Source organism: Pantherophis guttatus, chromosome 2 (assembly GCF_059756535.1).
Source record: "Pantherophis guttatus breed Tessera chromosome 2, ASM5975653v1, whole genome shotgun sequence".
Lineage (NCBI taxonomy): Eukaryota > Metazoa > Chordata > Lepidosauria > Squamata > Colubridae > Pantherophis > Pantherophis guttatus.
Genome location: NC_142064.1, coordinates 252,427,365 through 252,452,161, shown reverse-complemented (window position 1 = coordinate 252,452,161; position 24,797 = coordinate 252,427,365). Strand labels below are relative to the sequence as shown.

Below are 24,797 nucleotides of genomic sequence, written 5' to 3'. Positions count from 1 at the left end.
GTCTAGAAATGTTGGGAATTGTCGTCCCAACACATCTGAAGGGTACCAAGTAGGGACAGGAGGAGCTTTTGACACATTCTCAGTGCTTCAGAATGTATCTCAGGACCAGCAGCATTTGAAGGATTTGCCATAGAGTTGATGTTAAGGGCTTCTTGGCAGAACAATTGAGATCGATGGAGGAGACTGGAACAGACTTGCAAAACTCTGGGATGCAGGAAGAAAATCAGCTGGCCCTCGCAGTGGTCAGAAATCAAAACAAAACGAACCCGATTCTCTGCACACCCCACCCTGCCCGCAGCTGTAACTTATCACACGGCGTGATATTTTCTAACAGCAAAACAGACTTGTCTTCTAACCCAGCGGCAGTTCCTGCCTGCCACGTTTTGGCACAAGTCCCTGGAGTGGAAGAACTGGATGGTTATGCAAGGCTGTTTACCTGTTGCCGGACAGAGGCTCCTCCCCCAACCTGCCTCTGGTCTCCTCCCTGCCTATATAGAGGCGAGGTGTTGAGCTGGCACCAGAACACAGAAGCCAAAGGATGACACAGTTGTGCAGCATGGAAAGCAAAGGGCTGGTGGCTGAGCTGCAGAGAGCGGCTATCTGCCCAGCCTGCAGGGGTCACTTTAAGGACCCAGTGATCCTCGACTGTGACCACAGCTATTGCCGAGCTTGTATCACTCGCTACTGGGATGAGGAGTCCATGAAGGGAAATGGCCCTCGGGTGATATCTTGCCCCCAGTGCAAGAAAGTCTTCGAGAGGAGGAACCTCCGCACCAATGTCAAGCTGGCAGTAGAAGTCAAGATCACCCAACACCTCAATGCCAAGACAGCCCAGGTACCCCTTGCCCCAAAGTCCAAGCGCCGCCGTGGAGGGTGGAGGCCCACAACCAGCATCCAGAAAGAAAAGGTAGGTCATGGATGAAGGGCTCAGTTGCCTTGTCAGCAAGAGGGTCTCTGATCTTACACAGTGCATTCTCCATATGCATTCCTCCCCATTAGATTTGGGTTTGGTGGTGTTTGGAAGTTGAAAATACAGTGTGTGGTATACAGGTAAGTGTATACACCAGAATAGTTTTATCTGAAAATGATACTGAGAAATAGACTTTTCAGAGATGTGTGTTAGAATTTGCTTTCTTTCTCATCATTTTGCTACAGTGGCCTATTGTTATAGTCATACGCGATTTCTACTTCAAGCCTTCTCCCTCATGTGGTATGACGCCAGCCAGAGAAATTTAGAGATTTATATCCCTTTAAACAATGGGAAATTAGACAGTAATTTAGTTTATGAAGCTTTTTCTCAGCACCAAGACTCAATGTAGCAAGGAAAACAGGGACAAAAAGGAAAAACAAAATATATCTCTGCCTGTTGTCCCAATACTTGGAGAAATCTTCCCAGCCAGGGGTTCTCCAGGTATATGTGCTTTCATATGCTTGGAAATGATGGAAACTGCAAATCCTATGAAGGCTAGAGATGACCAGAATTGTATTTATCTCATCTGAAAATACCATATTGGTAAAAAAAACTGTTGAAATACAGGGAGTGTGGGGGAAGGAAAGCCTCCAAAAGACATGGGTGTGTTCTGCCTGTTGGATTATGTGTGAATGAGAGAATAAAATTAGATTCTTGCTAGTATCATGAAGATGTCTATTATTTCCTCTCATGGATGGTGATGCAAAAACTGAATTTGTTCTTATGGATATACTATTGAAAACATACATCAAGACAATTATGCATCACCTGATGCTTTCCAGATGTGTTGGACCACCATCCCATCATCTACTAGTCAATGTTGCCCTTTATAATCCAGACATCTGGAAGGCATTAAGGGAAAGCTGAGGTGGTATCATGATGATGATGACTTGCTTGAGTATAACAAGGTAAAAGATTAGTGGATTTAATCAATCAATCAATCAATCAATCAATCAGAATAGAGGTGGAAGGGACTTTGGAGGTCTTCTAATCCAACCCCCTGCTCAAGCAGGAGACCCTATTCCATTTCAGACAAATGACTGTCCAGTCTTTTCTTAAAAATCTCAAGTGATGGAGCACTCATGATTTCTGAAGGCTAGCTGTTCCATTTGATCTATTTTATTATTATTTTTTAATTGGTTTCATTTGAAATTGTACTCATTTGATTGATCTTATTTTTCCACCAAATTTCATGGTGGTGCTTTATCAACCCATTTACCACATAAAAAGTTGGGGGGGGGAACTTTTTTCAAAGAGAAAAAAAAATCCAAGAAGTAGTTGACTATTTGTGGGGCTCACTTGAAGCTGGATTTGATGGCACGGGGAAAGACATGCTGTTAGGATCAGGAGTTGACCTTTCTCTTCTACATTGCATTTTTGCTCTTCAAGCTGCCCACGAGACTACACAGACCAGATGAAGTTTTCTTTCTCCAAAGGTTGGGAGAAACTGTAGCTTAATGTTGGTGCTCCTGCTTTACATGCAGAAGATGTCAGGATCGTTCCATAGGACTGGTCCTTTTACATGCAGAAGATTCAAGGATGACTAAAACTATGGAAAGCAAAGCCAGATTTGGTAGGAATGGAGGAAAATTATTTGGTTTCTTGGGGTTAGGATGAACTAATGGCAAAGACTATAGATGCCAGCCTGGGCTCCTTGGAAGAAAAGTAGAATAGAAATGAACTAAGCAAATCTCTTTTTTTAAAAAAATACAATCTTTTAGTGGAGGGATAGGGAACCCAATGTCCTCCAGAAATAATCAACTCCTTCAGAGTAGCTCAAGATTCCTGTCCTTGTTTAAGGAAGCGTGTTTCTCTGTCCACATTGAGCCCCCTGCATGTTCCATTCTTAACATGGTTCACTTTGATTCTTCGGTAAAGTCATGTTACAGTCATGTGACAATCATAATATGATGTGAGATTGTGATCTGGCCAGTAATTATTCTACCAATGCTGCAACATTTTTTCACAAATCAACGTTACCCTGCTGGTATTGAAGGCACAAGGAACAAGATCAAAGCAAGAGGTTAGCAATGCTATGCTAGGACTATCTTTGATAGATCACCTGGAAAGAAAATACTCCAACAAGTTGCAAAAGAAATGAGTAGAATAGGCATTTATGGAGCAGTAGTACTAAATATTTTTCAAGACAGATCTTGAACTAGATCTGAGGCAGGTGTCTCAGAAATGAGGCATGACTTATATTTATTCATACGATTCCAATCTGAGAGGCATGCCTCAATGGAAAACACTTTTACAATTGTGAAAATAAGAACGAACAGAGATCAACAAGAATCATTGTGGTTAGTGAAGATGGAAGAAACAGATTAATAGACAAAAGAAGGTAAACAGAAGAGGAATGATTGCCAGAATAAAACAGAGAAAATATATTTAAACAAGGCAAAATAGACATCTATGTATAAATCCTTCCAGAGTCATGTTTAAGTGTTCTTTCTTCTGTTGATAATATAATATATTATATACATAACATAATGTATGAAGTCAAGGCTGCAACCACGCAGAATTAAAAGAATGATTTGCTTTCTTGCACAAGGATATGCATGTGCCCTAGCAAGGATTTATGGATGTGCAAAGTCTGCTATTAATTCATGTTCTCTGATGTAACCAGTCCATTTGCATTGGAGATGAGCTTAGTTTGCTTGCCAACTCAGGTTTCATTTACAACATCCTTTCATCTTGATTTCTTCTTTGGATTTACTTTTTCCTGAAAGGGAAGGCCTAGGAACCTTCGACTTGCATCGACTGGTTAAAAAAAGAAGAGGCAACCTGACAAGATAATGACATTCTTGATCACAAGCTTTAATAAAATCAGAACAATGCAAAGAAGACCATTGGAAAGAGAAAGGCTGCTGGTCATCACCTTGAATTATAAGGAAAGAACCTTGTGCTGTGAGTTGCCTTCATCGGATTCATCTTCTCCTGGTTAAACCAGCTATATCTTATCTGCTCTATCCACACATCCTTCTTCCCCTCTTGCTTCACCTTCTCCTACATGGCCAAGGTGGAGCCTGGAGAAAAAGCTACCTTGCAGTTCTAGGAAGACTAAGTATCAGGGAAACCCGAAGAGGCAAGTGAGGGTAGGAGTGGCAAGCTAGGGATGGTGACCCAGCTGAAACTGAACTGTTTTCCAAGGAGAGCAACAGGATGTTGTCATTGTCTTCTCACTCCTTAGCCATCCTGGCTCTAGGATTGCCTTTCTGAAGGACTTCCATGGACACAAGTCAAACCACCTGCCTGGCCCCCGTTTAGCCTGTATTTTGGCCATTATTTTGTTGATGTATGTAATGATTATTTATTGATATTTTGTATTTTTGTCATCTGCTTTGTAAGGAGTTTCAATGCTGTGGGACAAGCAGCTCCAAAAGCCAGTATGTTTATGGAACCTTTGGAGTCGGTTGTCCCAAGTGCCAGTAAGAGCTTGCATTTTCTAGAGGAATAATATCACCCATTGTTCTTTTGCTGAGAACAAAGTATTAAATTGGCCTTGCTTTTGAATATTCATCTTTAAAACTTGAGAACGCAATACCTTCACATTATTAACAGCTGTAACATGTTTCAGGGTGCCATAAAAAAAATCCTTTTTTATTCTAGGTTGCTTAGCTAGCTATTTTATTGGATAAAAGGATTGCCTCATGCCTGGAAGGAGATTTGAAACCTAGCCTTCAAGTGCTATCCTCTACATTACACTTAATTCGCCGTTTCTTCATTAAATTCTTTGATCTTTTAATCCCCAAATGGGAATAATGAACAGGTTAATTGAGGCATATAATTTGGAGATATTTAGGGGCAAGGAGTCTTTCCAAAGTTATAGAGAATAAATATTATGAATCTAGATTTCTATTGGATTCTGCTTTAAGAAAGTGTGAAACTGACAACAGTGCTGTTTTTTCTAATCTTGGAATTGGCAGCCATAAACTATATGCATCTCTTGCGGTCTTTTGTGTAGCTTTTGGGTCTACCTCCATGATATCTTTGCTAATGTTTTCATTTTGTCTGTTTTAAGATAGTAAAACAGGTATAATAGGTAGTAAAATAAATGAAAACTCCAAAAAGTATGACACACCAGTGTAATTTTTTTTTTTCAAAAAAGAATAACCTTATTTAAAATAATATTCTCAAATGACAAATTATCTTCCTGTATGGCTTCCATCTTGATATAGTTTAAGAAGTCCTTGAAAATCTGGCTGTTTCCCAGGCCTTGGGCTGGAATGGGTGTTGAGCCTCTTATAGGATTTTATCTGTCAGTAGGACTGTGTGTCTGGTTATACATTGGGGTTTTTTCCTCCTTCTTTTTCTTGGTTTTTTCCCTATTTTTAATGCTATACACCAAGTGTTTTGGAGTTGTGTGGCCTTCTAAATTGCTTCCTTAATTAATTCACGATAAGGGTCTAATGTCACCAGCAAATTTGATGAGTTCCCCTTCTATTCCCTCATTTGAACACCACACTATAATAAAAGATGTCGAAACTCTAGAAAGAGTGCAGAGAAGAGCAACCAAGACGATTAGGGGACTGGAGGCTAAAACATAGGATGAACGAATATTGCAGGAACTGGGCATGGCTAGTCTAGTGAAGAGAAGGACCAGGGGAGACATGATAGCAGTGTTCCCATATTTGAGGGGCTGCCACGGAGAGGAGGGGGTCAAGCTATTTTCCAAAGCACTTGAAGGCCAGACAGGGAATAATGGATGGAAACTGAACAAGGAGAAATTCAACCTAGAAATAAGGAGAAATTTTCTGACAGTGAGAACAATCAACCAATGGAAGAGCTTTGCCTTCGGAAGTTGTGGGAGCTTCATCACTGGAAGTTTCAATAAGAGACTGGACTGCCATCTGTCAGAAATGGTGTAGGGTCTCCTGCTTGGGCAGGGGGTTGGACTAGATGATCTATAAGGTCCATTCCAACTCTATTAATCTGTTTTAAAATACCAGTTTTGCAGTGAGGATCTACCATGTGTTTTGCAGCTCTCTGTGGCTAATTTTTTAAAAGGCTATCCCCTTATCTGTAAACACTGTCCATTACTTGAGCTTGATTCAAAGGAAACTTTCTTTTCTTTTTCCTTCCTAGATCAGGGGTCGACAAACAAATTGCCTTCCATATATTGACCTCCAAATCTCTCCATTCTAGCAGAAATGGAAATTGCCCATTGCCAGATCCCTGTCCTTAGATCCTGGTTTATAAAGAGGTTCCACAACTTCCTATTGTAATTATTTTGCTACTAAATACAAACACCCCAACAGCTAATGTTCATACGTGGCAGGGGCATTTGCATATAGAAGGTTGTAGGTGAAATCCCTAGAATCTCACTTTGAATGAGGTCAGGTAGAAGGTTTTGATCAGATCAAAACCAACCCAAAAGAATGTTTTCAATTACATAAGAGTCAGCCATCCCTTCTCCTATAGTGGTCTTTTAAGTTGGGTAAGAGAGATTTATTTATAGGTTCACATGTTTGGTTGAATCTGGAGTTAGCATATTGTGTGGATGCTATTACTGTGGTTTGTAAGCCATGATTTGTGGTTTACCACCAGAAAATTGTGCTTTTAACAAACCGCTATTAAGCAAACTATGGTGCAGCATAATATGTGAATCCTATCGGGGTGTTCCTGATGTTAATAACATGATGGGTTTCCCTGTAGCTCCCAGAGGTGGGAAAGACAAAAAATGGACAACAGAAAGAAAGAAAGTGGAAAAATAGATGGTAAAAATAGGTCTGACAAAATAGCATGTGCAGAAAGCTGAAAATTCAGCTAAGATTAGCATTCCTCCTGATAATGACTAATTTCTCAAGCAGGTTGTTTGTTCTAGAGATGTTCTACATATCTAATACTCATCTGCCAACGGGGAAGAAATGCAGTGGTTTGGGGCCACCTCTTGACAAAGAAGGCCAAATGTATAAGCTGCTTTTAAAAAAAGGAATGGAATATAATTTATACAGATGGGCTGAACTCAGGTTCGGCAGAGGATAGGGTGGGATGGGAGATTTTGGGAACAGATGAAAACAGATCAAACTCGCTTGGATCAAACTCAAGCGGCAGAAAACAGAGATTGGAAAATGGGAATTTGGACACATAGACAAAAATATGGAAATAGTAAATATAGAAAATTAGGAAAATGGCAGATTAGGAGTCACCAACATTTTGGGGTTCAGTGGGCCTATTTGGAATTTTGAGGTTATGTTGTAGAAGCCCTTACCTATAAGGCCCATTATTGGGAATGAAATTATTTGCAAAACATTGATTTATCAGAATTATACTTGCCACCCTGGTAGCCTCTAGCCAACCACAAGATAATCCCCATCAACCTTCTTTGCTTTTATCTTTTTTTGAACAAGAATCACATTCCCAAATATAACAGTGGAATATAGCTATCCAACATTATTATGGGCTAAGCTTATAGGGCCCATTTGGGAATTGCGACTTTTGGGAACGATGACTTTCCTGGATGGTTAGTATTTTACATTATACCAGCTACACCAGCCTTTTATTTGATGTAAATTGTGAACAGGGAGCCTGATGGGTGACAATGGAGTTGTTACTAGACACCTTGATACTCCATTACACTGAGCATCCTAGTGGAGATTCAATACCTCAAGAGGGCACCAGGTTGGACTCATCTATTCTGTGAGAACCATCATCTCCTGCGAGTAAAACTGTTTGGTACTTAAATTTTCAGCAATCCCAGCACATTCTGCTCACGATGGTGTCTAATTTCAATAAGTCAAACAGTGCAAATGCAAAGTTATCTTCCTGCACAAGATTTTGAATAATCTAACATGATAAGTCTTTAGAACAGCATGATAATATGTCTCATTAGAGTCTCAAAATAGGCCAAAGGTGTTCTACTTCCTATTTATGAAAATGCTCCTCCCTGAAAAGGAATATCAGGAGGAGATCTTTGCATGTAGTGAAGGCCCTGATGGATGGAACTCATGGATAGATTCTTTGGATCCCTGGTGTTTATACTAACTACCTTTGAATAATAACCAGCTTGTAGTTTAGTCTTTCCTCCCTTGGGATAATACCTATCATCACATCTTATCTGTTTCCTCTGAACGGTCTAAGGGAGAAGATATCATATGTATTTCATTATAATTTATTAAACAGTGATAACAGCCAGCAGGATAAACAAGAAAACTTTTGCAATAGATGAGTTGCTGTATCAAAACATGGCTCCTTCATAACTCACATAAGATGTACAAGCAAGATATGAATTTGAATTTACAGCAGGAACAGGAAAGTGGCTAAGACACTGAGCTTGTCGATCAGAAATATTGGCAGTTCGGTGGTTCAAATCCCTAGTACAGGTGTCCTGTGTGAGCATGGGGTTGGACTAGATGACCTCCAAAGTACCTTCCAACTCTGTTACTGTTACTAGTTCACAAAGTTTACTTTCATATTAAAGTGTGATTTCATATTACGCTGAGATGAGGCCATCAAAAACAAATCCCATTGGCTGGGTTTGCACCATAAATGAAGCTAGATTATCTGTAGATCTCTTCTATTTCCATCCTTAATTATGAAATAAACCTGAATTGGGGGGAAAAAAACCCAACTTCAGTGAAATTCAACCCATTTTCCACACACTATTTTGATGGTATCATCTTGGGTTGCTATGGGACTGTATTAAGCCTCATGTTGACCTCCTGTCTCTCACCGCAATATGTAAAAGCAGCCATTTTGTGTTGTCCTGCGCTGTGTGGGCAGGAAGGGGCGGGGAAAGTGAAAGGATGTCACCTTGCAGTCTAGAAACAAAGGGTAGTGGGAGATAGAGGAACACCAGTTCCAGAGGTGGTATTCAGTCGGTTCGGAATGGTTCACCCGAACCGGTGGTAGCAACCCCGGCGCTATGCCGTCCTATTTAGGAACATTTTCAAGCCGCGTGCATGCGTGCAAGCCGCGCGTGCCAGCAAAGCACATGTGGGGAAAGCCGTGCACATGTGTGAATGGGCGTGTGTGAGTGAAGTCTGCACACCAGGGGTGGGTTCTACTTACCTTTACTACCGGTTCACATCGCACCCGTGCGCGCAGATCACATATGATGATGTCCGGGTCAGTGGGCGGAGCCTCCCACCAGTTTTACTACTGGTTCTTGCGAACCGGTCCGAACTGAGGGTAACCCATCACTGGTGTACACGCGTGCTCACATTTGCTAACCGGTAGGGAAAGTAAGTGAATACCACCCCTGACCAGTTCTTGTATGTTCCTCTCATCTTCTGGTCCTGTAATCTGCCTCTCTGTCGCTGTGCCCAAGTCATGAAGAACAGAGAATGGATTAAAGCACTCTATATTTCTCCCAATAGATATATGACTTCTTTATCCATCTTAACAAGTGATTGTCTTATCAAAATTGATCAAATAAATGTAAATGCTGCTAAGACCCAACCCTCCTATCTTTTCATAAGGGCCTAAAGACATGGCTGTGCCAGTCGGCTTGGGGCCCATGTGGGGGAACAGTGCAATGGAGGTGGCTGATCGAGTAACAAAAGATCCCACTGTCTCCACTCCGCCCCCGCCCTCCCTATGTGTCCTTGGTTTTAATGCTTGATTTTTAACTTTTCATGTTTTAACTTAGATGTAACTGTAAGCCACCCAGAGTTACCCTATGGTAAGATGGGTGGCCAATAAATTTTATAAAAAATAAAATAAAATAAAATAAAATAAAATAAAATAATAAAATAAAATAAAATAAAATAAAATAAAATAAAATAAAATAAAATAAACAAAACAAAACAAAACAAAACAAAACAAAACAAAACAAAACAAAACAATACAATACAATACAATACAATACAATACAATACAATACAATACAATACAATACAATACAATACAATAATAAACAAACAAGCATGAATTTCAGGGTCTTGAAATTGCCAATGGGTTTCACAAGACCATACCTGATCCAGATGCCTTGCTGAATCAGGCTAAAGCCCATCTTCATGTAGTATTTTGTTTTAAGAGTGGTCAACCTGATCATTTATACAAGGTCACTTTTATTATGGTTTACTCAACCAAGTTTTCTGGCTTTATCTGGCATTGAAGATTTACTTGACCTTGAACCAAAAACTAATCACAGGGGCCAGGCCTTCATACAGCCTTAAAAGTAATAGGTTGAAATTTATGATTTGGTGCGGTGTGTAGTCACAATTATCTGGCCAAGTGTATACTAGGTGGTCTATGTTCACTGGTGAACAGATTTACTGGATGATGATAGGCAGGGATTCCCATCTGCCACATTGCTGTTGGCCAAACCTTTACGTAGAGACTCAGTTACTGGGATCACCACCATTGTGGGTGAAAACATGAAAGAGCCACAGTTAGATTTCTCCAATGGGATTCTTACAAACCATATCTACTATCAGGTGGCACAGTTGTCCTGGAGACCTCTTCCTTTGTGGTCAGCCTCGGAGACATCTCCTACATGTTTGGGGTTCCTCAAAGAAAGAGACTGCAGAAGTCATTATGGCTACTATAAGGCAACGATGAGGTGTTTGCTGCTGTCTCTTAGGCCCCCTGGATTTTACCATTCAGATATGGTAGCATTATCTGAAGCACGCTTGGCAATGCGGGTGTGGAAGTCATCAGAAGTGTTTTCAGTTGGGAAGGCAGACCTATAACTGAAGTTATGTCCATCCACCGATCCAGCTGCCCTAGCCCAGGTAATACTTTTTAATTTGGCCATCTGATTTCAGCATAGTACCCAGAATCCATGAAGTTATTACAATGAGCAAGAACATCACATTTGGGGGGGGGGGAATCTTGTGTAATAAAGAATGCCACATGCAGTGAGAAAAACAGTCATTACGTTAGCCTACATCCTAAGTATAGGGAGTGCTGTGGCCTTGCCACAAAGTACGCACACCCTGGTGTTTTGTACTAATTAAGTGTGGAGAATTATCACCACCTCCATATTCTGTGTTCCTTCTCATTCGCCAATCATTCCAGCTTCCTGAACCAATGCATCATTTTGTGAGTAGTATAAGGAGCACAGAAACACTTAGATGCCTGGCATACAGAATTCTTAGCAGCTGAGCTGGATGGAAGTGACTTCATAGGGATGGTTGAAAGATCCTGCAGAAAGAGCGAAGTGGTGAAGATGGTATGATACAATAGAGGAGGCGGTGGCTGAATCTGGGCACGTGCATTGCTGATTGGAAGGATTTCAAGGGTGCCGCCCTTTCGGTGACTGATCATTCAGAGGCCAAAAATTAAGTAAGGTGGAAAATTAATGCCATGGCTGGCATTACTCCCTGTATCAGCCAGATCTTCCCAATCTCGGGAACGCACAACACCTAGGATGCCAGATCAGCAAGTTGAGTCACGTAGGTCTGGGCCAAAGCTTTGTGCCAGGCATGGTCCAAGACAGGTAGAAATTCAACAGGTGGAACCCTGTGCCTCCCACAGACAGGCAGGTGTGGAAAATGCTGCATCTCTTGAATTTACAGATGCTGTGTATATTATAAACGGATGGATTCTCTACTGGAGAAGAAGTATTCCTTGCAAGCTGAAAATTATTTTCATAGAATAGATACAAGCTTTGGGAGAAGGAGAAGAGATATTTTTTGGAACCAAAGAAGAGGTGGAAAAGTGTTATCCCAAAAGTGCTTTTTCAAAAAACAACTGGACTTTGTTTTTCTTTGAAGACGTTTCGCTTCTCATTCAAGAAGCTTCTTCAGTTCTTCAGACCTGGATGATTGAGAAGCTCCATAGTCATGGAAAGTGTTAGTTCTACCCACCCCACATGCTGTGGTGCTCATCACCCACATGTCCTAAAACTAAAAAAACCCTGAAATTAACTTTTTGTTTTTAATTAACAACGTACATTACATGCCTACAAGCCTCAAGCCTGGGCTTTGATAGCACAAAACCATGTTGTGTTTAGCTATGACTAATTTCACTACTAGGCTATAATTCATGGTTTACAAACCTCTGTGCCTAAGATAGCATGTTGTAATAATCCCAAACCAAACAAACAAACCACATTATGCATTTCCACAAGAGGCAAGTCTGGCTTTCTTGTTTACCTCAGATTGAAAGCTGAATTCTAGGGCACACATCGGAGCAGGCCAACTCAAACGTAAGTGCTTTGGTGTTTGCGGTGATAAAAGATATGATCCCCGCAGTGGTGGGATCCTCTTGGTTTAACAACAGGTTTGGTGATTGTGTGCTTCATGCGTGCTTCGCTCATGCCCACTCCTGACGCATACCGTGCGTGCATGCACAGTTTGAAGAAATCTTCATTTCCGCGTTTCTTCGGAGAAGTAACACAGCTGATTCGCATGGCAATCAGCTCTGCCGCGTGAATCAGCTGAGGAGATAAAGGGAGGAAAATAGCGCAGGCAGGCAGGTGGGCCCATCTGATCGTTGGGACAAACTGGTTCACTCCCAGCTGATTGTGGGAGCTACCAGTTCACCCGAACAGCTCCGAACCGGTAGACTCCCACAACTGGCTCCCTGGACCCAATACAATTTATTTATTTATTTATTTATTTATTTATTTATTTATTTATTTATTTATTTATTTATTTATTTATTTATTTATTTTCTATACCACCCTTCTCCCGGAGAACTCAGGGCGGTGTACAGCCTGATTAAAAGCACAAAGACAGACAGAATTTAAAATAAATTAAAATTATTAAATGATAGGCTCAATTTAAAACCCCAAATTTAAAATCCCATTTTAAAAACCCAATTAAAATCTTTACCTTGATAGCCCAGCCTGGCGGAACAACAAGGTTTTGAGGGCACAGCGAAATACACGGAGATCAGAGATTTTATGAATTTCTGGGGGCTTCATTCATGACCAAACCTATGAGAAGCCTCCACCCTCCAGAGATGTTTCAAATCCCCTTGTAAGCAAATTGACTTGATCATGGGTGGTAACAGGGGAAGAAGAGTCAGGAACCTATGGCCCAGTAAACCAAATTGTTTATTAAAGCTACTATGCTGATTTATAAGGAAGGGTAAATAGTAAGGTCATCCAGATGAATTTATCCAAAGCATTCCAACATCATGCTGTAATGTGTACAGTGTCTACCTTTTTTTTGAAATCTGGCCTTTGCCTTTCATTTAATGGACATTTAATGACCATTCAAAGTTACAATGGCACTGAAAAAGGGTGTTTTTCACACTTATGACAATTGCACCACCACCACCATGGTTATGTGAGTAAAATTCGGATGCTTGGCCAGCGGCATGAATTTATGATAGTTGCTTGCTCCAGGGTTATGAGATCACCTCTTGTGATCTTCCAACAAGCAAAATCAATGAGGAATTTAACCGTATTACTAACTTAAAAGCTGCAGTGAATCACTTAACAACTGTGGCAGGAAAGGTCCTAAAATGGGTCAAAACTCACTTAACTGCCTCACTTAGCGACATGCATTTTGGGCTCAATTGTGGTTGTAAGTCAAACACTAACTGTAGTAGTTAAGGGTATATGAGCTCTCTGGTTCTGCCTTCACTTGGGGCTGTTCAGCAAAGGACCAATACTTTGCTGGGAGCCCAACATATACTGTTTAGGTTTTTTTTGCAGGCTAATGAAATTATATATTATATCTTCAAAATGATTTGGTTGCATTAGGTAAGCCAGGATTAACCACAACAATTGAATTTAGGGCTGCAGCCGAAGGCATTGGGGAAATATGTACCCGAATTATTTCTAGGGGACATCAACTGTTGGATGGCCAGTTTAGGAACTAATCTCATCAGAAATGGCACATTTTGAGATTGGACAGAGAATCCAATTTGGCCATCTCACTTTCGTTTCCTCTGTCTCCCCCACTTGGTACCATGGGTAACACATAACTGTCTGGTTCGGTTCTGCAACCCAACAAGACAGACAGAGACATCAGAGGATAATTAGAACTGCAGAAAAAAACCAATTGCTACCAACCTGCCTTCCATTGAGGACCTGTATACTGCACAAGTCAAAAAGAGGGCTGTGAAAATATTTACTGGACATAAATATATCCTGGACATAAACTGTTTCAACTCCTGCCCTCAAAACGATGCTATAGAGCACTGCACACCAAGACAACTAGACACAAGAACAGTTTTTCCCCGAACGCCATCACTCTGCTAAACAAATAATTCCCTCAACATTGTCAAACTAGTTACTAAGTCTGCATTACTATTAATCTTCTCATCGTTCCTATCACCCATCTCCTCCCACTTATGACTGTATGACTGTAACTTTGCTGCTTGTTTTCTTACGATTTATAGTGATTGTTTCCTAGTATGATTTGATTGCTTATTTTTACCCTATGACTATTATTAAGTGTTGTGCCTTATGATTCTTGATGAATGTATCTTTTTATGTACACTGAGAGCGTATACACCAAAGACAAATTCTTTGTGTGTCCAATCACACTTGGCCAATAAAGAATTCTATTCTACTCTATATTGTAGGACATATAGATTTTCTTTAGAGGTTGAAAATGCAATCATGGGTAGCATAAGCATGTGAACAGAGGATCTTTCTTCCTTTTCGCAATGTTACAACTTTGAATGGTTTTATTTGTATGTATGAAATTATTCTCAATATTTATTGGGAAGCCATCTCCTTAAATGCCATTAGGGTATTCTTACAGCTTTCTCATCCACCTGATAACTTTTGTAAGGTATTGTTTCATATAATTGTTTTGTGCTGTGCGCCGCCCAGAGCTCTGATGGAGCCATGGCTAATAAATAAGTAATAAACTATTAATGCATTGTTATATTAGTGCTCAGACTGGAAAGTCTGCCTTGAATGCATATGTTAACTTGAATATTGATTAGTCAGTCTTTTTATGTGGATAATTTTTAACTTCTTCCTCATTCGAAAACAACTGTAGATCTCTGAACACAAAAATATTGGTTTTGAAAGGTTTTTTAATTAAATAAATGAAAACTAACAATCCCTTTCTACCCCCATTACAAAAATAAATGAAAAAGAGGAGGAGGAGGAGGAGGAGGAGGAGGAGGAGGAGGAGGAGGAGGAGGAGGAGATGATGAAATCCCTACCTTGGGGATACAAAATTGTTACTATTTGTACATATGTAACTGAGAAGAATAAAACGATGAATAATTAACAAATAATTTGTTAATTTGTTAAATAATTATTTGTTAAAAATTTGACATATTTCTCTAAAATAACATTTGTGCCTATGTGTGTGTGTGTGTGTTTTTTTGTGGAATTGGGTGTGTAAAACTGGGAAAGGGGGTCTTTTTTTAAAACTAAAAGTAAAATAAATCAGGACCAATGTAAGGAACTCAACACATCTACATTGAACTGGGCTAACAAAGGTGGCCCTAAAGAGTGGGGTTTTATGGGTTTTATGCTGTGATTTTTAATTTTGTAAGCTGCTAGGAGTCACCTATGTGTGGGTTGAGTAGCCATATAAATGTGTTTAATAAATAAATTTTACAGCAAAACACCAGTAAGCTTAGATTGACCTGGACTTGGGGAAAAATGTAAGTGACCCTCTGTAAGTCACTTGGCTTTCTTCATTTGTAATCATTTCTCTGCTCTTGTTAATTTGGAAGCTATAATGATGGGTTTAGAGAATTATCCTCACAAAGGGAAGCAAACACTCCGTCAACTCTCCACTACAGTGCCTTGAAAAACGTGACAATAGCTAAGGATGACAACATGGTCTCATTTTATATCACAGACCTTTTCACATCCATAGACTCAGAATTAGCCAAAGAATCTATGACAACATGGGACAACCGCACATTCAACTTAACCAAATACACAAAGATTGAAATATCCAGGATTATGGATGTTAACAAAATCTGCCTTACCACATTCTTTCAAGTTGAAGGACAAACCTATCAACAAATCAAAGGTGCACCTATGGGATCACTGCCTTCAAGACCCATAATGGAGGTCATAATACAATGTCTGGAATCGGTAGCACTCCCACAAATACAACCCAGATATGGATCAGATATGTAAATGACACCTTCACCATAATAAAAAAAGGACCAATTATTGAACACCCATAAAACAATCAACAATCTCTTCAAAGAAATCCAATTCACCAGGAAAGAAAAAAATAACTCACTACCCTTCCTGGATATCCTGATCAGCAGAGACTACGAAGGCAAACTAGAAATACAAGTGTACCGAAAAACCACCCACATCAATCAAATGCTCCACTTCCAAAGTAACAATGCAACCTCCCACAAGAGAAACTGTTAAGAACTCGATGAGCACAAACACATTGCAGCAACTCTGAACAGTAGAAAAAGGAAATAGATCATCTATACAGCATCTTCCAACAAAATTGATGTCCATGCAACGTCATCATCAAACCAATATAGCAAAAACCCACAACCTGTAAAAAGGGTAACACTGCCAAAAACATCTCAGAAACCACCATCAGACTATTACAATTTACACAGAATCAGCAGAAGCACACAAACTAAAGCCCTCCTAAATATACAAAGTAAAACAAAAGACTCAGCAGCCACAGAACAACAAGGGGCAAACAAGCAGAAGACTAGCAGAACGCATCCATGAAATAGCAGCCAGAAGATATGACGACAACTTTTTAATTTCATAGCATAGGGACAGACTTAACCACACTTTCAACTGGGAAACTGTAACCATCCTAGACCAAACCAAAACCTCAAATACTAGAGAATTCCTGGCAGCCTGGCATTCTGAGAAATTGGCCATCAATAGTCACAAAGATAAACATCATCCACATACTGTGCAAAACAGACAAGCCAAAAAAAAGGAGCGGGAACAAAAAGACCAAAACACCTTCCCAATCAGCATTCAAATGAGTATAGATTAACTCCAAGATTAACATCAGACCAAGAACCAAATAAATAATACCTCAATCAAGGAACTGCCAAACAAGCCAACAACCCAATCAAAGAATCTAAGACCATCTCCACCAACACTGACAGGTAAGCCACTAGAATATAAATTGAGAGCAGCAAACCTGACTGTTTACTAGCACTGATGATGTTACTGTCAGGGTCCCAAGTAACACCCCCAATGAAAGAAGACTCCGAGGCTAGATGTTCCTCAAAGTTCCATTTTATTAGAGATGTCACATTGGCACATCTGGGAAAACCTGAATTTGAATGCTTCCAGGTTTTCCCTGCCCCAAGCACCCACATGTCCATCACATGGTCCAATCAATGCACCTTCCCAACTGGAGATGCCTCCCAGTCACCCCACTCCAGGTGCAGGGCAGGATGTCCTTGACTCTCAAAGAAAAGAAAGTTATTATAGCTAGATATCACTCCACTCCATACCATCCCCCCTCCCAGTTTCCCACAGCACTAAATGCGACAGCCCTGAAGATCCAAAGTAAAAGATGGCTTCCAAGACTGACAGTTACCCAGTTTGGGTAAGGAAAAGTCTGTAAGAAAACAATCAAGCTGAGAGAACATCAAGGATGGCTAGCGTATAGATTGGAGAATGGATCTTTCCATGAAGAGCTCAAGAAACAGACTCTTTCCAGCTTTTACCAGTCCCAGCTTGGATTCTCTCCAGCTTTTCCATACTAGAAAGCAGACAGGACTTGGACACCTCTGACCTTATCCTATCCTGAAAATTGCTTCTTAAAATTATGCTAGTCCAGCATTCTCCAATTACTGCTCTGCAAATGGTTTGGGAATTAATTTCCCAGCCTAGATGTTTAAAAAAGCTTTGGGTAAGAATGCAACTATCATCTTTTATGTCAAACACGCATCTTGTCTGGTAACCTAATTCCATTCAGTAGCCAACTTGCATACTGGTGAGATTTGCTGAGTGTCGAAGGAAGAACTTTTGCTTGGAGGTATTTCTGCTGTTCCTGGATATATTTCATGCAGTTCCTGTCATCTGTTAGTTAGCACTGTCCTCCTTTACAAGTTTGTCTGTTTACTATTAATAAGGTTACAACTTAGTAGGCATTTATTTATTAGATTCCTGCCTGTCCGCCAGAAGTACTTACTATTTATTTACTTAATAATCAAATTTATACAGCACCTATTTCACTAAGCGGCTCTGGGCAGTTTACAAATGAAAAGTGTACAGTTCCCACAATAGCCCAGTGAAATGAAGTGGGTTGAGCTTGACTGATTGGCCCATTTCTCTAGGGAGCTTCCATGAGGAGAGACTTGATCTCCCCACTCCATCTGATATCTTCACCCCTCTTGGCCCTTGGGGTGAGAGGTAGGGCTCAGCTTCTGCAGTTGAGGAGGGGTTAAACCTGAGGCTCCTCAATCCTAGTCCAACACTTTCAATCACTCTACTATGCATTGATCATCATGTTATTATGATGAGCTGTGGTGGCGCAGTGGTTAGAGTGCAGTACTGCAGGCCACTTCTGCTGACTGCAATTTGGCAGATCGAATCTCACCAGGCTCAAGGTTGATTCAGCTTTCCATCCTTCCGAGGTGGGTAAAATGAGGACCCAGATTGTTGGGGGCAATAGGCTGACTCTGTAAACAGCTTAGAGAAGGCTGTAAAGCACTGTGAAGCGGTATATAAGTCAAAGTGCTATTACTGTTGTTATTGCTATTCTAACTTGTGCTGCTGGTTTTCACCTTTCAACATGTTTGAACAGCAGTTGTTTTACATCTTCTTTTTTCCCCATCTTTCACAAAGACAATGCAACTGACTTGGTAGAAGGGAAGCTCTGGTTCAATATAGCCAGATAAGGGGAAACTGTTGTCGGCCAAAAAAATCTGCCCGTGAGCTCTATATTTGGCTTTGCCTGACTTCATCAACAGGTGTGCAAAAATAATCCTCATTATCCTACCTGTCTAATGCTAACCTCTTTACTTGTCTCTTCCTAGGAAAGCTTCCGAGAATTCTGCAGCTGGTGAGTCACTCCTTCTTCTTTTGAAAACAAAACAAACAAAAAAAAAACCTTACAAAAGTGTCAATCAGGCTTAACCTTCCCCCGCAATCCCTGAATTTATGTATGTGGTCCGTGATATATGAAGGGAAAACTTGAATCTCATCAGATGGATTCATTTATTTTATTGATTTTTTTTTTCATATTTGTACAGCCACCCATCTCACAAGAACATGACTCTGGGTGGTGTACAACAGGTAATTAAAAAAAGAAAACCTATAAATATATCAAAACATCCATTATTAAAAATTGTAAAAAGCTCAAGACCAAGAAATAATATTAGCCACAGTCAGGGAACCATTACAAGAGCTTTCCTGTCCTCTGGGAAACACCTCCCCCCCTCCCAACCAGGTATGGAACTTGCAGATTCATACAATATATTGGCCTAAATTGCAGCTGTAATCACGTGTACATACCCAGCCCGTAGGGCAGTGGTGAAATCCATTTTTTTTTTTACTACCAGTTCTGTGGGCGTGGTTTGGTGGGCATGGTGTGGCTTGGTGGGTGTGGCTTGGTGGGCATGGCAGGGGAAGGATACTGCAAAATTCCCATTCCCTCCCCATTCCTGGGGGAAGGATATTGCAAAATCTCCATTCCCACCCCACTCTGGGGCCAGCCAGAGGTGGTATTTGCCGGTTCTCTGAACTGCTCAAAATTTCCGCTACCGGTTCTCCAGAACCTGTCAGAACCTGCTGGATTTCACCCCTGCTGTAGGGTTGCCTATGGTTTAGGATCTTATGGCAGTCACCGCCACAATGGAATTGTAGGACAGAGCTTAAATGAAGCATCATATCTAGTTAAAAGATTTTTGTGGAATCCTTATTGTCTTATTTAGGAACATGTCCTTCTGAACTTGGTGAAACTTATTTCAGAGTGGATGTGTTTCTTAAATAAAGAAATGGTCAAGAATCTAGCAGAGATAAGCAAGATTGTTCATGATCTTGAAATACTGAGGCTGTAGTAATAGGCTTTTTCATTACTAATGATTTATACTATCATCTTACATTCTTTTATCAACGTAATAAATAATGAAGGTTGGTTGTTGTTTTTTAATCTCGCTATAAGGATGGCTGGATGACCCTGTGGCATTTACAAATTAATGCTGAAGAAATGGCCATAAGGAGTTTCCACCAATGTTATTTTCTAGGCTCCAAGTGTTAAAACTGTCTTGTTTCCTTCAGTTTCTGGGAATTTAAATCTAAAATTATTTTATATTCTGCATACCACACTTATTTATACTTCCCAAATGGTGAGCATTTGAAGCCGGTATTTCATGAATCTCTAGGATACTTTCTAAAAAGAAAAGACATTTATGCTCCTACTTCATAAAAGAGTTACTAGTAGAAAATGTGAGGGAAAAAAATGTACACACCCTCCCGGAAATTTTGTGTGAGTTTTCCGAGGATACTTTTCAGTGGAGAATGCCAAACCCAGCGCAGCCACTCATCCAGAGACACAGTGAGCACACCTCCATTTTGAATGTAAGTAATTTTGTTGTCTCTGAATTATTCCATGATTTCTCATATAGTTATGGTGACATGGCAAAACCCTCCTGCCCGAAGACTGATGGCTGGAAAGAAGCAAGGCCAGAATAGTGAATGCAACAAAGAAAGAACAAACGAAGCTGCTTTAAAACAGGTCAGACTTTTTCTCTAGCTAAAAACTGCAGCGCTAGGGATTGATTCATGCATTCCATAGCTTCTTTATTAAAATCATTTGCTGCCCATCTCGTGGCTCAGGTGACTCTGAAAATATCATTTCCCCATCACATGGGATTTTTCTAAAGCGAGTTTCCAGAGGCAGAATCTGGAATTGTCTGCATCCAAACCCAATGACCTATCACTGTCATTAAGCATTATTCACACCAGTGGTGGGTTTTAAATTTTTTTACTACCGGTTCTATGGGCGTGGCTTGATGGGCATGGCAAGGCTTGGTGGGCGTGGCTTGATGGGCGTGGCAGGGGAAGGGCAAAAATCCCCATTTCCTCCCGATCAGCTGGGACTTGGGAGGCAGGGAATAGATGGGGGCGGGGCCAGTCAGAATTTTTACTACCGGTTCTCCGAACTACTCAAAATTTCCACTACCGGTTCTCCAGAACTGGTCAGAATCTGCTGAAACCCACCTCTGATTCACACGTTGTACTAAGATATCACGTGGTTTGTTGGTGCTGTCTAAGCATGATGTGTGAGCTCAGCTATTGTGCTTTGTAAACAGTCATTTATGGTTTAAGGCATTGTAAGTACGGCTTCTTTTATAAATCATTTTTAAAGCAAAAGATAGCTTAAAGCGACGTGTGAGCCCGACAATTGATTCATGCAGAAACTGGTAACCTTCTCTACAGTTAGGTGATTCTTAGCTTAGATCTGATTCATGCATCACATATAAGCTATAATTTGCTTAATACGGTTTAATGAATATTTGACACAACAAGCAAGGCATAGATTGCAGGTTACAAGTTATAACGGCTGCATTCATACACCATACTAAATGTAAGGTGAAAATGACTGTGGGAGACAGGAGAAAGAATTGCAGCCTCGACAATGGTCTGATAAATGAAGTCTGATAAATGAAATCTGATACCTACAGTATAAAGGAGAATATTTGTAGCTCAGGATTGAAATGAGGGGTCTTTGGTGCTCTCTGAGCTGTTTTCTTGCAAGAAAACAACCAAGCTCAACCAACAAATGCTCTGTCTTACACATTGGCAAAAAAAATCAGAACACAAAATACAAGCTGAGTGGACATTACCTTGTAGATGACCCTCACTCTGTCAAGGACCTTGGAGTACTCATCTCTAATGATCTAAGTGCCAGAGCCCACTGTAACAACATTGCCAAAAAGGCATTAAGAGTTGTTAACCTAATCTTGCATAGCTTCTTCTCTGGTAATATTGTACTGCTAACTAGAGCATACAAAACATTTGCTAGACCAATTCTCGAATATAGCTCATCTGTCTGGAACCTGCACTGCATATCAGACATTAATACAATTGAGCAAGTCCAGAGATATTTCACGAGAAGAGTCCTCCACTCCTCTGCTCACAACAGAATACGTTATGTCACTAGGCTTGAAATTTTGGGCTTAGACAACATAGAACTATGTCGCCTTCGGTCTGACCTAAGCGTAGTACACAAAATTATCTGCTATGATGTCCTACGTTTCAATGACTACTTCAGCTTCAACCACAACAATACATGAGTTCACAATAGATACAAACTCATGGTAAACCGATCCAACCTAGACTGCAGAAAATATGACTTCAGTAACAGAGTTATTAATGCCTGGAATGTACTACCTGACTCTGTGGTTTTATCCCCAAACCTCCATAAATTTAATCTTAGACTGTCTACTGTTGACCTCACCCCATTCCTAAGAGGTCTGTACATGCGCACCAACGTGCCTACCGTCCCTGTCCTACTGTCCCCATTTATTCATATCCAATTCATGTATTCATAATCATGTTTATACTTATATCTGTTATCTTATACATGCTTGACAAAATAAAATAAAATAAATAAATAAATAAAAAGCTCAGAGAATACTAAGGACCCCTCAAATGAAATCTGAATCCAGGGAAAATAAAAGTAAGGGAGGGAAGAGCTACTTTTGAGATTTGCAAAACTCATGTCAATCCTTTGAGGTATTTCAGACAGGAATACTGCCTTTATTGTAAGGCTATAGTAACAGAAGCTTGCAAATCTCAAAGTACCTCTCTCTTCTCTTACTTTTCTCTCCAAAAGTAGGGAGGATGCTTTCTCCATCCCCACCTCTCCTTTGAACTCAGACATTGTTTATCAGACTGTTGTCTAAATAATGTTTCTTTCTTCTGTCTCCCGAGGTCCTTCTCACATACCATTACATCCAGTAATTAAAACAAAACAAAAACAATCCACATAATTGTTTAGCTATATGTGAACCCATTCTGGAAGGGTTTCTTTTACAGTTTTGGAGAACTATGTTTATAGGAAGTGCTTGATATCCTGCCAGGCTTTTCATCTGTGTAACTCAGTATTATCAACAATAATTTTTGAGTCCTTAGATATTATTAGATCATAACTCCACCACTTCCAGGTAGCATAGCTATTTGTAAAAAATAAAAATAAAAATTGATGTAGTTATGAATCCCTCAACTGGGAAAAAGTGTTCTCCAGGTCTCCAGCAGAAAGATTTCACACCTAATCTATTTTCTTTAACAAGCAAAGCTAAAGTCTATAGTATCCTGCTTTTTAAAAAATGTGTGGTCTTTGTGGAAACTGGAAATATTGATAAACAAGATTTATTTAATACTTGCAAAGACTGAATCCCTACAACTGATTTACATTTGCTTGCTAAATTGAACAATGTACTGGGTTTGGACACATGGTAGCAGAGCTGGATCCATAGGTTGAAATGTTGGGAGGATTTAACATTCATTTTCTAGAGATATTCTGGGTCTGTAAATCCTACCCCCACCTGCTTTGGATAAGCAAATCAAAATTTCCCAAAGGTGCTTTTTTCAAGAGGCAACTGGACTTTCTGGTTTTTCTTTGAAGACGTTTCACTTCTCATTCAAGAAGCTTCTTGAAGAACGCTGGTTTGAAAGAGTGGTCAAAGAGGCCACCTATGTCAAAATTGAACAGCCTTCTCTTAACAGAAAGGGAGGGATACGACAGTCTATCTCCAATCTACAACACTGTCCTTTCAACAGTTCCAAAAAGGCTCCACACCCATTTGCACCACTCAGGTGATCCTGAGGACACAGATAAACCTCCAGGTGACTTTAATGACCCTCTAAAAGGATGCAAATGACCAGCTCTCTGCAAGGAATATAAATCCTTCCATTCTCCACCATCTAGTCAGACCTGAAGAAGCTTCTTAGATGAGAAGTGAACCGTCTTCAAAGAAAAACCAGAAAGTCCAGTTGTCTCTTGAAAAAAGCACCTTTGGGACAACCATGACCTGGGGGACTTAGAATCTCCATAGACAAGCAAATCAGAAGTTCTTGCCATTATTATCTATCTTCTACTGAAGGCAGGACCTTGCATCTCCCACCCCTCAATCTTATAGAGTTGGAAGAGACTTGGAGAACTTGTAGCCCAACTCCCTGGGCTATAGCATTTGAGACAAATGGTTGTCTAATACAGGTAGTCCTTGTTTAATGACCAAATTGATTAGCAACTATTTGCAGCTATGAGGACGATGACAATGTAACTTGACAACCGGTCCTCCCATTTGTGACCTTCACAAGCCTGTAAAGAATAGGAAAGCTGAAGTAACATCATTAGCACAGTTGTGGTTTCACTTGGTCCTATTTTTGGTTGCTAAAAGAGGACTACCTGTATGTGAAAGAAATAGAGCCTCACAACTGACAAAAAAAGTGGAAAAAAGTGTAACATTGAGATTGGAGCTAGAAAAATCAAGCTTCCTTGGCTTTGTTGGGGAAGCATAGACTAATCTCAAAATGAATCTGACTTGTTTTAAAAAGGGTGGGAATGTCAGCATTGCTTTTTAACCTTGAGTACTTACTCAAAAAGCACTCAGTGATGTATTTGTTCATACATAAAAGCTATTAAGCCTTGGCTATTTCAACAGGCCTTCAAGGGAAAATGATCTAAGCAGAATATACAGGGCACAACTCCTCACATAAAGAATATGTTATTATTTATATTATTTATTCTTATCATTTGTTATCTTAACCTTGTTTACACATGATTGGAATGTAAGCCTGTCACAATCGGTGAATGATTGGATGCAGGATGTAAGCCAAGTGCCATGAATAAATAAAACTGATGAAAAAGATTCCAAGTGGCATAAAAATACGTAGTGATTGAGCTTGTACAGAGACAGTAGATACCAGAAACAATAAATTATTTAAATAACAAAAACAAACTTAAGTGCAGTTCTTATTCCCCCCCCCATTCCTCTAGAGAATGGGTAACTTTGAAGAGGTATTACAATTCATTACAGCATCTGAAAAATC

At 40.1% G+C, this 24,797-nt stretch overlaps 1 protein-coding gene across 2 annotated transcripts in view; it reads left to right on the top strand.

Annotated features, from left to right (window-relative positions):
* Positions 1–24,797, top strand: part of RNF39 (ring finger protein 39) — a 28,945-nt gene that overhangs the window by 315 nt on the left and 3,833 nt on the right. Inside the window, exons 1-3 of one of the 2 annotated variants that reach the window (XM_034421712.3) lie at positions 1–907; positions 18,776–18,801; positions 20,366–20,475. The exon at positions 1–907 is cut by the window's left edge and continues 315 nt beyond it. In XM_034421712.3, coding sequence (XP_034277603.2) covers positions 539–907; positions 18,776–18,801; positions 20,366–20,432 — 462 coding nt within the window. In that variant the 5' untranslated portion in view covers positions 1–538 and the 3' untranslated portion in view covers positions 20,433–20,475. Of the gene's footprint in view, positions 908–3,699; positions 5,044–18,775; positions 18,802–20,365; positions 20,476–24,797 lie in introns of those variants that run through there. The other variant, XM_034421711.3, reaches the window with a different exon arrangement.